General features: G+C 35.2%; 1 protein-coding gene across 1 annotated transcript; it reads right to left on the bottom strand.

Annotated features, from left to right (window-relative positions):
- Nucleotides 1-122: 122 nt before the first annotated feature.
- LOC146160229 (fidgetin-like protein 1) lies at nucleotides 123-4264 on the bottom strand. Its single transcript, XM_083384220.1, has 10 exons — nucleotides 3955-4264; nucleotides 3505-3612; nucleotides 3329-3435; nucleotides 3092-3224; nucleotides 2429-2520; nucleotides 2172-2309; nucleotides 1749-1880; nucleotides 1514-1663; nucleotides 959-1105; nucleotides 123-897 (listed from the first exon to the last, which is right to left on the bottom strand). The coding sequence occupies exons 1-10, from the start codon at nucleotides 4256-4258 to the stop codon at nucleotides 742-744; spliced, it is 1467 nt and encodes a 488-aa protein (XP_083240346.1). The 5' UTR covers nucleotides 4259-4264; the 3' UTR covers nucleotides 123-741.
- Nucleotides 4265-16466: the final 12202 nt, after the last annotated feature.

Below are 16466 nucleotides of genomic sequence, written 5' to 3'. Positions count from 1 at the left end.
GATGTTTAGAAGTGTATTTAATGTGTCAATAAAAGCTTTATGAAATACTGATTAAAATAAAACAAACCTCATTGTGATATCTCATCATTTCACTTTTTAATAATTTTTTAAATTGTTAAGAGACTTTATGGACACCCTGTATTACTAGGCCTTGATTAAAGAAGTTTTTTTTGTAGGGTCTTAAAAACACAACAAGTGTTATAAATCCGCCAAACACCAACACAGAAGTAACAGCAAATCAACAGTTGACAACAACTGATGTTAAAGGCAACAGTAACAATAGAATCTCTGCAACAACAGACTATTATCAGGCCGTAAGTGATGTACCTTTCCAGTTTGATGCCTCTGTGTCAAGATCCCTACAGCATACACAATTTATGGAAGATATAAGCTCTGCTATTTATAACATAACATCTGGTTTTGAAAGTGAATACAGTTTTCAGAATGAATATGATGTCCTAAATAGCCCAACATAGTTTTTTTTTTATATATTTTGTAGATTTAATGTATTATACATCTTTAAATGTGCAATATTTTCAACTGAGTGATTTTATTTTAACTGTTAAACTATTTTTTTACTACTGTCAACTGAGCAAGTTGTTCGTTTATATTTAACATAAATAAAACTTAACAACTGCAACAAAAATTGTGATAGGAGAAACCTAAATATTTTGATCATTATGAATAAAAAATGAAAATTTACTAAAAGCCAAAAAATGTCAAGTAGAAATATAACAAAATTCAAAACGAACCACAACCAAACAGTTTGTTCCATTTAATATATGAAGTTATATCATCCGGTGAGACACTGGGTTTCACTCGGGTTAGTGCCATTTCAAAATCGATTATTTCAATTTGCCTAACATCATCCTTATGCAAGTTAGATATGTCTTGAACCTGGCAATATAAATACAGAGATTCAGATAGAATGTTTACAAAGGCTTTTTGTTATTTTTACCTTAAGACTCCGTATTGGACCAAGAGCAGCATCTTTACAAAGATTAGTAACATCTGCACCACTATATCCCTCGGTTCCATGTACAATTATATTAATTTCCTTCTCATTTAATCCATGTGATTGCTGACTAAGGAGCTTCGTAATAATCTATAAAACATTTATTCCCTCTAACAATTTGAACAACATACTTTCACTGTTTAAATATTGCAGCATTGCAACATGAATAGAGAAGTAAGTTTTTATCCAGCCAAAAAAGATTGGTAATCACCAGGGTCAAAATGTTAAGAAATCCACAACAGACGGCACAATAACACTGCAAAACATGCCAAAAACATTATAGAAAAAATAAAGTTTGCGTGAAGCTCTAAAAATATTTTTGCTTTTACTCAAAGTTAGCAAATAATATACAGTTTACATTTTTTTTGCCAGGTACCCCATTTTCGGGTAAATACAAATCTCTAAAAAAAATAATCAGGCATAAAAATGCCTTAAAAAGGCAAGCCAAACTATTAACTTTACTTATATTAATCATTCAGGTTAAATATTCTTATTTACTTGATTTCTTGCATTATCATCAGGTAAGGGTATATACAATCGCTTCACTAAACGCCTTCTGGCAGCTTCATCTATTTCTTGAGGCCTATTAGTTGCACCCACAACAAGGATTCTATCCTCATTCACTGTTGTAGCTCCATCTAGTTGAACCTGTCATGTAATTTAGAGATCAACTAACATAACATGTTAATTTCATATAAACTTTTAAAAGTATTTTAAACAAGAAGTAACTAACAAAAAATTCGGTTTTGATGCGCCTTGATGATTCATGCTCAGTGTCCGACCGCTGAGACAACAATGAGTCAATTTCATCGATAAAAATTACACTTGGTTGATGAAGTTTTGCCACAACAAAGAGAGCCCTAACCTGCAATTTTAAGATATACGCAGATAAGCTATATTTCTATATAATTCTATATATATATTTCAATCCCTTATCTAAGCTTAAATGTTTTCCCGAATTCAGTATCAAAAAAATAATTATATTTTGATTGTTAAAGCTTAATACAAATCTGAGTGGAATCACATTGTGTTCATATCAGTGTTTTGGAAAAAAATAACAACATACAATGTTAAAATAAAAGGATATGAAAATATCTCCAACATAATATGTTTATGTTTTCAAAAAGATCGTCGCACATTTAACATAGTTGCTCACCAACTTTTCTCCTTGGCCAATCCATTTAGAGGTTAAGGATGATGCACTTATACTAAAAAAGGTCGCCCCAGATTGACTGGCAATGCATTTTCCTATCAGAGTTTTTCCTGTCCCAGGTGGTCCAAATAGTAAAATCCCCTTTAAAAAATGGAATACAAAAAAATAAATTAAAAAATAAATACATGTCATGCTTTGCGATACACATAAATCACCTAAATATGAGGCATAGTTTTAAAACAGTAAATTGATTTTACTACCTTGGGGGGTCCTCTCAGTCCAGTAAATATATCAGGCCTGAGCAGAGGCCAAACAACAATTTCCTTGATAGTAGCTTTTGCATATTCCAAACCTAAGCATAGTGAGAATAGCACAATCAATCATACTAAAAATTGAAAACTTAATAAATTATATCATTTCTATATAACAAAGCCAGGTTTTTAATAGTTATATATCCTTATAATTAGGAGATTATTTTTTGACTTGTCAAAATTTACATGTTAGGTCAACATTTGCCAAAATTATTACTATTAAGTTTTTTGAAATTGTCGTTCAGTTAAAGCAGTGGTTCTTAACCGCGATGTCGGCACTCTAGGGTGCCATTTTTAACGCTCAAGGGTGCCGAGAGATATTTCAAGTTCTTTAGGATTCCAATTTTTGCTCTATTGATAATTTTTGTGTAAGATAAAAGTGACAAAAACTAAAAAGGTTTTTTCAACCTTATTGTACAGTTAATGTGCTGTTTTAATGTCGTTTATTGTAATGTTACACTGAACCACTCAGCAAAAATACAAGCGAACTATTTAAAATTTCTGTAGGGTGCCGCAAGCCAAAAAAGGTTGCAAAACACTGAGATAAAGGAACAAAATATTGTTTACAGCAATATGAAAAGTTTTGCTATTCATTAAAGCAATATTACACACCAGCAATGTCATCCCATTCAATGGTAGGCCCATGATCCATTATTTCACTTAGAATAAGCTCAACTAATTGGGGTTCAATTCCCTTAATTTTACAATTTGACGAATTTACACTTTTAGCATCTTCTTTAACATCCTGGTAAACAAAGATCAGTATGATTTTGGTCAAAATGGATAAAAAAAATAAATTTGTATGTGTTTAAAATCATAGAAGTATATAACTACAAATATTTCAGTAACCATTGTGGATTGGTCTTCCTTTCCTTTTCCAGTTGGTGGAATAAACTTTGAAAAGCATTGATTTCTTGGCCTTGACCCAAGAGATTTCTTTCCTAATTTGTTTGTCACTGTAGAGTAATAAAGTTCTAAAACATACCACTTTGAAAACGTTAACTAAAAATTCAGCTAATGCTGACCATTGATGTTTCCATATTTGTCGGTTTTTGGCGAACCACAATTTTTTGTTTCATTGATTTCTAGTTGTTCCCTTGCACTTCGGAATTCAAACAAATTAGAACTCATTTCTTTAAAAATAAACAAAGTTCAACCGTATAATCAATAAAGAAAGTTTTGGTCGTTTCTTAACTCATTGTGTTTTCTAAGCAAATTATAGCTAAATGTTGGGTGTGATACATTTTATAGTGAATTCATGTATTATTTTCATTTTGACTTTACAACTCACAAGAATAAATGCACCCAGAGAAAAAACCTTACAGATTACACCTAATCACAGTATATACCCATGTGAATGTTATGCCTCAGCTGCATTAAATAGCCTAATTTGGACATTTTGGTATTTGTTATCTTAGTTCAAAACTTGTAGAAATGTGCATATTGTTAAAATGAGTGGTAGCAGTGATACTTACCCTCCGAAACTTCATCCACTCGCTGGCGTTTTTGTCGCTTTGGGTTAAAATCTTGGCAATTGGCATTTGGTAAATTCAAAGATTTAACATTTTCATACCCTTTATTGTTTAATATAATTTCACTTCCGTTATATGGTGATATTTCAGGACTTTGCAGCAGCATGCAATGGTTATTATCAGTCTGGGGTGTAAAAACAACTTTTGATGAATGACTTAAGTTCATTATTTTCATAACTTGTTGAATACCACCAACGGACATTGAGTTTTTCCAAGATAACATTTGATTTGGTGCTGGAGTAACCATGCTTGATTTTCCTAAAAAGTGTCAAAATAATGTTTAATTAACTTGCATGATTCATTTTTAAGATTCTTTAGTCAAAAATAATTATTTTATTAAACTTGCATGATTAATTAACCATTGCAGAAAACTGTTGTTGTCAACTCTTTTGTTGAGCAATTGATCTATATGTTTAAATTGGCAAGGAATGGGGTTTTAATACTGTTAAAAAATGTAGTTCTAGTTCACATAAAAAAATAGTTTTTACTCTTTTTTATTATGCATGACATAAAGACAACCACACTTAAGCGAAGCACAATTTCAAGTAACACGGTCCAGTTGTATAAGCATGCCTAGTTATTTAACATTGGTTAAATGATTTCACTGTGTGCCAAGTTTCCAATTAGGGCCGCAGCTGAGCAGGCAACTGCATTGGGTATTTATTTATAAGTAATTTTCCAACATGGTCCAAACTTTACATAGTAAGATATTTAATTCAAGCATTGGAATACACACCATCGACAGCACTTGAATAAAGCTCCAGCTCCTTGCACATTAACATATTTATGTAACTGCTATTTTCCTCTTCCTGATACAGAGATGCAACAGTTTGAACGTAATTTTTTTGATGCAAATTTGCAATTTCTTCTGGGGATGACTGCGACAAATTGTCATTGTATTGCTTATTGGAGACCTTCCACAGATAATTTTGAGCTAAGTTTTCAGTGTTCATTCTTCTTTTTGGTCACAGAAACGTGACATGTTAAGAACAAAAAAATGAGCAATTAATTGATTCCTAAAATTAAAAATAATTAAATTGCAAATCATTTTTACTGTTATTACCGTTTTGGCCTGCATTCTGTGGCCAGATTATTTAATAGCAATTTGTGTGCACACTGAAATTTAGGGTGAGAGTTAGCGTCTGGGTGTGGATAGGTCAAGTATCATTATATTCATTATTTGGCGCTCGTCTAGAATCCTACCACAACGAACATTATTTTGGTTAGGGTGCCGGTTAGCGTTTGGGTTTGGGTGAGTCCAGTAATAGTGTTAAACAATATTACTTGACCTACCCACACCCAAACACTAACCGACACCCTAACCCACATATTATGCATTGCTTAATAATCATTTCAACGTTGTGGTAGGATTCTAGACCAGCGCCCATTATTTAATAAAAATACTTGACCCAAACGCTAACCCCGCAACCTAACCCAAATAATGTGCGTTGTGGTAGGATTCTAGACCAGCGCCGAAAAAAGTTGAGTTGTGCTAGGTTAAAACCTTAATTGTACAACTGCACGCAATAAAATTCGTCGAAGCACACGCGTGAAGTGCAATGAAGGCAGACTTGTTTTGGTTAGGAAATATTTTGCGAAGCTTTCGATTATCACTATCAAATGTCAAACAGCCAATGAGATCATCAACTTTACCCGCGAAAAATCAGCAAGTCAAGCATAAAATGTTCAATAAAAAGCAGGGAGTCGAACCGGAACTTTATGAACCGGTTTTGGGTCAATTTTTTGCAACCGTAACCGAACCTCAACCGGTTTTTATGAGATTTTAAGGAGCCGAACCGGAACTGAACCGAATAATTTGAAAAAACCTTAACCGAACCTGTAAACAAAAGCGGTTCGCTCCAACATGACGTCACAACTTCTATTTTACAGAGTCAAGTTACGCCATGTTCGAAATTTTATGAAAAAATATAAATATAGAAAAAAAAATCGTTCATTTTTTATTTTTTAGATATTTCAATATAGAGTTGCTGTTTTTTTAATAAGTCACGGAACTTCGATAAAATGACTTACAAAAAAGATTATTCTCTACATTTATCGACCCACATTTTGAGATTTAACGCAAATTATATTGTATCTGAACCGGAACTTTATGAACCGGTTTTGAAATAATGATGGTTGAACCGGAGCTGAACCGGAACTTTTTAATTACTCCGAACCGAAACCGGAACTGAACCGGATTCCGAAAAAATCCTTGAACCCGAACTGAACCTGAACCGGAAAAGTCAAACGGTTCGACTCCCTGATAAAAAGTCCTTTAAATTGACATTTTGTTAGTTGACAATCTTAATAGCTCGATATGATTTTTATAGTTTTACTAACAGCTAGGCCTACGATATAATTTTTTTATTGCCAAAAATAAGAGACAATTTTGCCCCAACAACACAAATGTTTTTTCAAACAAATAGAATGGTTTCCATCACTGGAGGCGTTGCGTGAGTCAGATGAACAGCCGCAAGCTTCTATCTTTTACAATTGTGATTTAATTTTTGCGTTTATATCTTTGAGTTTGCTTCGGATTTTCGTTTTCTTTCTATGCAGTCAGTATTTTGTTGTATATTTTTTAATTTTCCTTTTAAGTTGTTTCCGCTATGGTCCATGGTGTTAGATGTGGGGGGTATTCGTCTTTTTTGTTTGTTGTTGTTTTAATTATGAGTTATATTATTGTGCTTTTGTATTTTTCCTCTTTTAGTATGTCGTTGTTTAATTTCCAATGTTTTTTTGGGTGGGGTTGGGGGGATCCTTAGAATCTCAGGGCATTTTTTATCACCTTATCGCCTCTTTTTTGCTAATCATACGAATATACAACCAAATCAAACCAAAAAATAAATAGGAATAAGTCCCGAACCCGACGGAATAAACCTATGTGGTCAGAATATTTTACCCAACCCTAACACTACCCATTACCCACCACTAAGCCCAAACAGAGGCCAGCAATCAGATATAAATTGATTAGTGAAAGATTTGTTGTTGGCCTAAAAACAACTGAAGCCATGAGGCACTGAACACGATAAATAATTAATTATATTTTATACTCCAACGTCGCAGGGCGCACAATGTTCTCAAAAACGCATTCGGCCCGCAGGCCTTCGTATTTAGGATTTATTTCGACAGGTTTATGTTGCATCGGCGGCGCATGTTCGACTGTTCGTGTATGTGATTATAGCGTGTTTGAATGGTAAAGTGTTAAATATTTTAATTCAGTTGACTTTCATCTTTGGAGCGGCCTGGCTAATTTGTGTCCTAAACCGATATCCCTAACCATTTTACGTTGTATTGTCTACCGCGACACCGGTCGAACCCAACTCAACTGTTCGTTCGTTTAGGCCTAATCGATATAGGGGCATATTTATTTTGACCCTAAAATTGCAATAAAGGGTTTTTTAACTGATTCGCGTAGTAATAGGTGTCTATCATTACATACTAAAATATTAAAGAATCAAACTTCTGGAAAGTGGTTATTTTAAAGATGGCTTCCAAGTTGGCCGCCAACCCAGTAAAAAGAAAATTAACCACAACTCGGTCATCATATTATGATCAAAACATGTAGTTTTGGTGCCAATATTTAAGTCTAGGTTCTTATACCCTTTATAGTCAATGAGGCCATTCTCAGAATTGTTGAATTATCTAAATCAGTGCTTCCCAACCTTTTTCAGTGAGCGACCCACAATGAAATATGACCAAACGAATGACAAACAAATTAATGAGAAAATACACAATGTATAGGCCTATACACATGCAACTTACTATTAAGGCGAAACTTGAGCTTGCATATTGGATTGTTACGTATTTTGCATAAATGTTACGTAAAGATAACGCAATAATTTTCCGATCTAATAGAAAACTGTAACATACATGCTTCGCGACCCACCTTAAAAGAATTCGCGACGCACTGACCTAAATTCAACATGGCAATTCAGGATGGCTGCGAAAACAATAAAAAAGTGAACAACAAAACAATATCAATATATTAGTTAATAAAAATCCCGATAAATTTCTATTTTATATTTTGTCCAACTAAGCAGGCATAAAAATAGTTCATACAATGTGGTCATGTAGAATCTTGACATTATCAGCGTAAAGCAAGCACATGGATCCAGTATTACTAGAGCCCATGGCCGTGAATCTCGATGTGATCGTCTGTCATTATTTGTTTGCTGTATGGGTTGACACATAAACCGGTTTGTCGCGATTCATATCCAGCATGGCATGGTAGCCCATATACCCGGCAACTACAGTCAGGTGGACACGATTCGCAATTGCAGTATATCATTTTCAGTAGGTGTCAGGGGCAGTTTTCTTGTCTGTCATGATTGGAACCACCTGATTATTGTCTATACTTTCCATCTCCAGTCTAAAGCATCTAAACCAGCGGTTATTAAACTTTTTTACCGCGGACCCCTTTAATGTTTGTTGGCTTCGCATGGACCACGGTATAGACAAGAGATTGTTAAAGGTAACACCATAAATTGACGTCACAAAACAAATAAACTTCGTAAATCTGTAGATTTTGAACCAAAATGTAAAAGCGAAATAGAGTCGAAATACAGTCAGTGCAAAACTGTTTTATTTTTAATTAAACTGTTTTCTTAAAAAAATTGATTTACTTTTGAAGTTTAAGATTTCCTGTTTTCTAAACAAATAAAAAACTTTGTGGTTAAATTTCTGGAAATAAAAATGTAATAAAGACGTGTACAATTTCACTATCTACCGTGTTGGTGAATTACAGCTTAATGAGAACCTTTTTGCCATTATTAATTGACATATGTGCAGTAGAACTGGGACTGAAATCCTAAATTAACAGCGAAATCGGACTTGATTATGCTACTGCAGCTCCTAATGGATCGTAAAGCCAATTTTTTAAAGAATATTTCCAGTCTGTTTCCAAACTTGTTTTTACGATCACCCAAATAAGGTTCTCTCTGAACCCAACATTTTTTAATTAAATGGATTACACTTTCAGATTGCTATTTATACAAATGTTACCCCGTAGGAGTAACAGTGTTTATACAAATAAGATGCACATGGTTTTGCCTTTATGTCGTATTATTTGTTAGTAATACATGGAAGATATAAGAAGCGCTGACTCGAAATACATTTAAAGATTTTGAACATCAAATTACTAGTTTAAAAGCTATTTTGTTGGATTTATTTTGTTCAGTATATTAACCACAGAATCGGCTGGGAGGGTCAAATTTTCCTATCAATAAGTTAAATTGGCGCCAAAATATATTTTACTGATTTTTGAATATTAGGTATTTTGATTTTTTTAGCACCAATTGTATAAATTTGATATAGATAAACAAAAAAATCTGCCAAATGTTTTCCAACTTAAAAGTACACATAATACGGGTTGCGCGACACGAGTTTCATTCTTTTCCTTAACAACATGAAAAATGCCTTTATTTCAACATAGTTCGGTATTTATATAAAAACCTATACAGTTCTATTTCTGGATTTTGTAGCTTATTGCCAACTACAATAATAACTAAATAAAATGATTTATCGTTCAATTTTTCTTTTATTTTCTAAACTTGATTTTTCGTGTAGGCCTATACTATAATCCTGACGTTTCTATAGAGAGGAAATGCTTTAACACCTTATGTCAATATATTACCTTTAGTTGAAATTTAAAAGATATGGTTGGACGGCGATATTTTTATTATTTTTTGGCTCCTTTGTCGTCTGGAGAATTTATGCAAGACTTATTTGGTTTTAATCGCAATACTTACATATGGCACTTTTTTTGTTAAACCTGCTAAAAGTCAATATTTCTATAGAACTAGAACTATTTTTACAGTTCCTTTACAACATTTTTACTATTCAAACACCACCAACATAATGTAAAAAATATATATTTTATTTAAATTACACAACAATAATAAAATAATTCTTTAGCGTCCTTGTAAGTTGTAGCGGCGCATTGAAAGCGATCCTTTAGAATCGCATTTGTCTTTCGGCGCACTCGTATTGTCTCATTTCGACAAGTTTTGGCACTTGTCTAGGACAGATTGTTGTGGGGAATCTTAGTTGCGCAACCATAATTAGACTTCAGCCGACTCGTTTTGCGTCAATGGAGCCAGGAGTGGATTTCGGACACACAAATCTTCTACATCTCCGCTCGTTATAATAGGAAGACCGTCTTAAAAATCGTCAGTGATATTTAAAACATTGAGCTGAAGTTTGAAATTTTCGAATTCCGTAGCATTCTGAAAACCACACATGTTTAGATTTCGAAAAAATATTTAACGAAAAGGATTTTTAAAGCAATATCTTACCTTTTCTTTGCGATTGTCCAGAAAATCGCCGGAAGCAAACCGGGTCATATTCGTTTGTTCAGAAAGCTCCTCCTTAATTGCTTCCATGAAGTGGACGTTGCGCTCAATTCTTCTGCTCATCTTTATCTTTTTCTTCCTCATGGCTCTACCTACTGTAGATGGGGAGCAGCTTTTTCCAACATCATCTAGAATAGGCTGCAGGTTTTCACCGAATATACTTAGTTCCATATCGGCCACCAGCTTATTAAACTCTCCACGAATCTCCAGCATTTCCTGTTCCGATTCGAGCAAACTACGAGGAGATGCTGTTTCTATTCCTGGCAAAGCGATTTCTACATTAGATACTTCTGCACTTTTCGCGTGGAGGTGTTTTGAATCTGAATCGGTTTTCGCTAAGTTTTTTTGCGAAGCGGCTTGTAATTTTGCCTGCTCTGCCAGTTCTTCTTCATAATAACGAAGCCAGTTTTCCTCGGTTGGAATATTTCTCGTTTTATTATTTGGGGAGGCAGTTGCTTTGTTGAAGTTTCCTTCGCCACACATTCCAAATGGCAGCTGTACAGTAGACCCTGTATCCAGGCAACCATTTTGACCAAGGTTTCCTCCCAGTTCATCAGACCCTGGATAGCTGGTGACTATCACTGATGATTTCACCAACACTTTGCTCCTACGCTTTTTTGAAATATTTATTGCAACCAGTTCCAGTTTTGACAGTTGTGCTAAAATACCTAAAATTCAACGTTTGTAAAATGCAGAACATGCAGTTGCCCATGGCAAAGTAACTGCTTGTTACCTTCATATGCGGTATTCATATCTTGAACCATGTTTTCCACTTCTTTTAAACGAAGAAGTCTTGCTTTTTGAAACTCGCACCCCAAGTAGTTCGGATTAAACTGTTGAAAAAACATGGGCAGACATTATAATGAGTGACATAAAAAAGTATATTGAAAAGTGATTTAACGTAATTATTTAAACTAATGGATATAAATATTTAAGGACATGTTTTATTGTAATATATCTTTTTGCAAGCTATATTACTCACCGCAACGTTTTTCTTCAACTTGCTTCCAATTCTAAATAGTCCAACTGTCATCGGAATCAGGCAATAAACACTAAAATAAATCAGTCGTCAATAATTCTCAATTGAAGGCAACCTTAAAAACAAAATTAAACGAAAAGTCAAAAATAAAATTGTGCTTACTTTTTTGCCAACCAGCCCCCAGGAATAGATATGCCAAACAACATAAGTACGGCAATCAACATCATAGAAACGTTGTAGGCCAAATCGTTTCGGAATTCTTCCAATGAAGACGGGAATGTTCCGACGAAAAAATTTTTCAATTCGATGAACTTGTTTCCAATTTTCGGTACAGGTGGACCTTGTACACCGAAAATTTCAAACGGAGAGTACGTTTCCGTACCAAGCGTGCAATAAAATCTCATTTTCGTGCTGCGACAATTTTCCTTCGAATATAACGTGTATACCAGAATAGATCATCAATAAGCAATGTCAAAAAATATATCACTTACCAAAAACCGATTGTTTCTGATAAGTGTGACGTAACACAGTAAGTTAGTAACGTTTTAAGTACGTAGCAAATTTGTATAATATTTAAATTACTGTAGAAGAGCAAGCAACTTAATCGGCCTGCCTTCTAATTTCCCTATAATAAGCAAAATATGCCTTACGCTTTTACCTTAATTTAAAAACATTGACGGAACTATATTACAGTAAGACGTAATAAGAATATCAAAGCCCATACAGAAGTAGGTATCATTTTGAACGTTTCGAATAACTCTTTATTCATTTTCAACATAGAGAGAAGTCACTGATGGTAAGTGTATATATAGTGCTAAGTATATTTGGTCTTCCTTCTTCCATGAAAGGCGTCACACTGAGATGGACATCACCGATGAACAACGTACGGCCCTTCATAACCTCAGTCTGGACAAGACCATCACCATCTGCAAGCCAGACAAAGGAAATGGTGTTGTTATTCTCGACAGCCAGGATTACGAAGAGAAGATTTATTCCGTTTTAAACGACTCAAGCAAGTTTGTCACCACCCAGGAAGACAACAATCTCTCCAAGCTTAGTCGTTTTCAAGGGTTTCTTTATCGTTTACACAAGAATGATAAACTGGAAGAGGATGTGTACGCCAGAATCAGACCAACAGCTGCCCGTACCCCTACATTGTATGGCGTTCCTAAAGTACATAAGGTCAACACACCACTTCGACCTATTCTAGACTCGCGTGGGTGTTTCTGCTATGACTGTGCCGAATGGCTGTGTGAAGTTCTACAACCACTGCGCGCACATCCCACCAATATAAAAAATACCTTTGATTTCGTGAACCGTGTTAACCACACACAACTGTATGACAAGGTCATGGTATCTTACGATGTAAAAAGCCTGTTCACTAACATTCCAGTTGAATTTACCACCAACCTTATTCTCAACAACATATACAAGGAAGGTGTTAAGCTGTTTCATGGACTTAAGAAATCTGAGTTCAAGAAAATGTTAAATTGGACCTGCAATGACATCACATTTCAATTCAGGCAAAAATTTTACACACAGATCGACGGCGTCGCAATGGGTTCCCCGATCGCCCCTCTGCTTGCTGATGTTTTCATGAACTGGTTAATTGATCAAACCGCGGAAAACCCAGCACAACCCCATCTTTTATGCCGCTATGTAGATGACATTTTTGCCGTATTCTACAACAGTGATGAAATTGAGGCTTTTCTCTGCACTCTAAATGGCATCCATCCAAATATCCAGTTTACCTGTGAGTGGGAAAAGGAAAATAATCTGCCCTTTCTGGATGTACTGGTTAAGAAAATGCCTAATGGACACAGCACTCACGTATATCGCAAGCCTACCCATACAGGCTTCCTAACAAGATGGTCAAGTTTTGTTCCATTTAAATACAAGCGCAACCTGATAAATAGCCTATTACACCGGGCTTACAGAATTTGTAACACTTACACGGGAATGCACCACGAATTCCGCAACATTTCTAAAATGTTGATAATGAATGGTTACCCCAAGCAGTTTATTGATACTGCCATTAACAGGTTTCTTGACCAAAAACACAAGGACGTGCAAAACAAAACGGTTGAACATGAAGAAAACAAAACGTTGTATACCATCACAATGAAGCTTCCGTTTATTGGAAAAACATCGATGAATATATGCAAAGAACTTACTACCTTCGTAGCGCGCAACACCGAAAATAAAGTCAAATTTATTTTCAGCCACGAAACCACACTTATCAGTTCGTTTTTTTATACACAAGGACCACCAGCATGTGTTACGTCGTTCAGGAGTTATATACAAAGTGCAATGTTCGTGCGGATCTACTTATATTGGACAAACCAAGCGTAACCTACAAGTGCGTATGGACAACCACGACCCTTCATCACGGTCCACGTGGCAAGACATTTGCATCAAAATCCTGGTCACAAAATCGATTTTAAAAACCCCAAGATTCTTGCGACAAGTCGGTGTTGGCGTCGTCTTTTGATTAAGGAAACCGTAGAAATAACACGGCACAACCCGGAAATTAACGCAGACCAAGCTTCTATACCACTCTATCTTTTCAACATCTGATCACGTGGATGGCCTTATCTGCTATCGGCGACCTACCTTCTAATCGCCGCACACCCGGTTTAGATTATGTATCTATCCACGTTTCCTTCTTTCTGATGTCTGTCTTAGCACTATATATACACTTACCATCAGTGACTTCTCTCTATGTTGAAAATGAATAAAGAGTTATTCGAAACGTTCAAAATGATACCTACTTTTGTATGGGCTTTGATATTCTTATTACGTCTTACTACAACCTCCAACCATTATGCTCCAAAGTATATTACAGTAGAAACCTTATTTTGGGTGCTGTTTCTAATTTGTAATTACAGCTTTCGTTTAAAAATAATCGTACTTAATAATATATTTTTTTCGGATCCTCAATTTGACCCGTCTCTTAAATTTAAAGGTATTTTCTGGTTATCATGCGGTCAACTATGAAAAATAATATTTAACTTAGTTGTAAAATGTTGACTAGAGTGTACTGTAGATACCCAAGTGGTCAACACATCAATTATTATGGGTGTAGTCGAGTTTGTAGAAATAAGTGTTACCAGCTACAAAAAGTTCCTAGTACTTTGTAAAAAGCGTAAGACAAATTTGAAATCATATTAAGAAATGTAATTGTAATTAAGACACTTTATTCTGTTTGTTAATAATTATCAGAGCAATTATTTTTTGACTTGTCAAAACGAGTCAAAATTTGTCAAAATTATTTTGAGTCAAAATCCACTAAAAATGCACATAAATCGTTTACAAAATAAAAACAAACTATAGTCAGTCTTGAAATTGTAGTTTCGTTTAAATTTTATCAAAAAATTTAGGTTTGAAGTATATTCAACATAATTTTAACAGTATTATATCTTCATTAGAGCAATAAACGGTATACGCGAGCCGGCAGAATTAACCACCCAAGGCCTAGTTTATCGCATTAGGTTCAGCACGAACTTTGTTTTTGCTTTAAATAGTTGTGTATCTCTGTTTTGTTTTTCTTGGTCATTTTTACAGTGGATTGTCATTTTGAAATGACAAAATATCCACTAAGCATTTTGTTTTGTTTTGCCTAAACCCGCAAATATAACTGATTTGCGTTCAAACAGTAGTCAGCAATAAAAAACATGTGAGTGTTATGTGTTACATCGCAAATCTACATTTTTGTAAACTGTTCCCCTTTCCGTGTAATTTAAATGGTTAAAAACACCGCCTCATGCGGTCACGATGTCGCCTCGTTTTTTTGTTGGAAACGTAGCCGTTTTGTTTGCTGAGTTTTTAAGCTGCTAATGTTTTATTGTTAATGCTTTTGCAGAAGTAATTTAAAACCTAAATTTGACCTAACTGTATGAAGTTGAGTCTGGCAAAGAAGCAAATTTCCAGCATCTGGTGGAATTTGTTGAAGAAGAATCCGAGGTTGCCAATACTGTTTTTGGAAAGCTGTTGGTTCCTCGCAAAAGAGAAGAAAAGAAGCAGACAGAAAGACAAACGAAAAAGAGCTCTGTTCACATCGTTGTAACAAAGGTGAACAGAGCGCCAACCCAGCCCGTTTTTGTTAGGCCAGTACCAAGATGCTTGTTTTGCAGTCAAGGACATTTATTTGTTGTTGAGCCGGCTGGCTACGTGAAAAGAATCTGTGCTTTAATTGTTTACAGAGTGGGCACATTGCAAGACTCTGTAGAGAAGCTGTTACATGTACTGTTTAAGGCTGTGGAAGAAGGCATCATGCACTGCTGCATTTGCCTCCGAAAAGCATTCCTGTCTCAAGAAGTCCTGAAGCAAGAGAAAGGCACCCACCTGAAAATGATGTGCCTTCGACATCCAAAGTGAGTTGTAACAGAGTAAAGGACGGACACAGCGCCTATACAAGTGTTGTCCCTGTCAGGTTTCTCGCCAATGGCAAGGAAGTGGAGTCCTATGCTTTCCTTGATATTGGTTCAGATTCAACGTTTTGCCATACCAAGCTGATACAGATGCTTGGCTTATCTGGAAAACAAAAACGAGTACAAATGGATACACTTGGCAGAAGACCAAAGATACTAAAAGGAATTGGAGTTGATTTACAAGTTGTGTCCATGGATGGAAAGGAAGTCATTGATATAGAAGACGCAATGTCAGTGGACCATATTCCAGTTTGTCCATACACCTATCCTACTGAAGAGCAATTACAGCATTTACCTCATTTAAAGGGACTGGATATGCCAAGAGTTGATAGCCAGGAAATAATGTTGTTAATTGGCACAGATACGCCATATGCTCACCGAACCTTAGAAATTAGAACTGGAAGAAAGAAGGAGCCATTTGCAGCTCGAACACCTCTAGGTTGGTCTCTGATCGGTCCTTCTCCAGACAAGGGATGCATTAAAGCAAACCGAATTCAGACAGTGGAGCTTGATCACCAAATACAAAGATCGTGGTATCAAGATTTTCAAAAGGAACCTGGAGAACTAGAAATCCCAACTTCCAAGGACAGAGAAGTTTTAAAGTTGATGAAGGAAGATTCCAGCATGTCAATGGACACTACTACCTTCCTCTACCATGGAGGCCAGGCATGAAGGAACTAGAGAGTTTTTATT

The sequence above is a fragment of the Ascidiella aspersa genome, chromosome 3 (assembly GCF_963924565.1).
Source record: "Ascidiella aspersa chromosome 3, kaAscAspe10.2, whole genome shotgun sequence".
NCBI classification, from domain to species: Eukaryota; Metazoa; Chordata; class Ascidiacea; order Phlebobranchia; family Ascidiidae; genus Ascidiella; species Ascidiella aspersa.
This window is presented reverse-complemented; position numbering and strand designations above follow the sequence as displayed.

Excerpts from the sequence above, each read along its gene's own strand:
- LOC146160229 (XM_083384220.1), bottom strand. The coding sequence starts at position 4,258 with ATGGTTACTCCAGCACCAAATCAAATGTTATCTTGGAAAAACTCAATG. Across the intron at positions 3,225-3,328 it reads AGGAAGACCAATCCACAATG|GATGTTAAAGAAGATGCTAA; the intron begins GTTACTGAAATA and ends TTTGTTTACCAG. Across the intron at positions 1,106-1,513 it reads ATGATAATGCAAGAAATCAA|ATTATTACGAAGCTCCTTAG; the intron begins GTAAATAAGAAT and ends AATGTTTTATAG.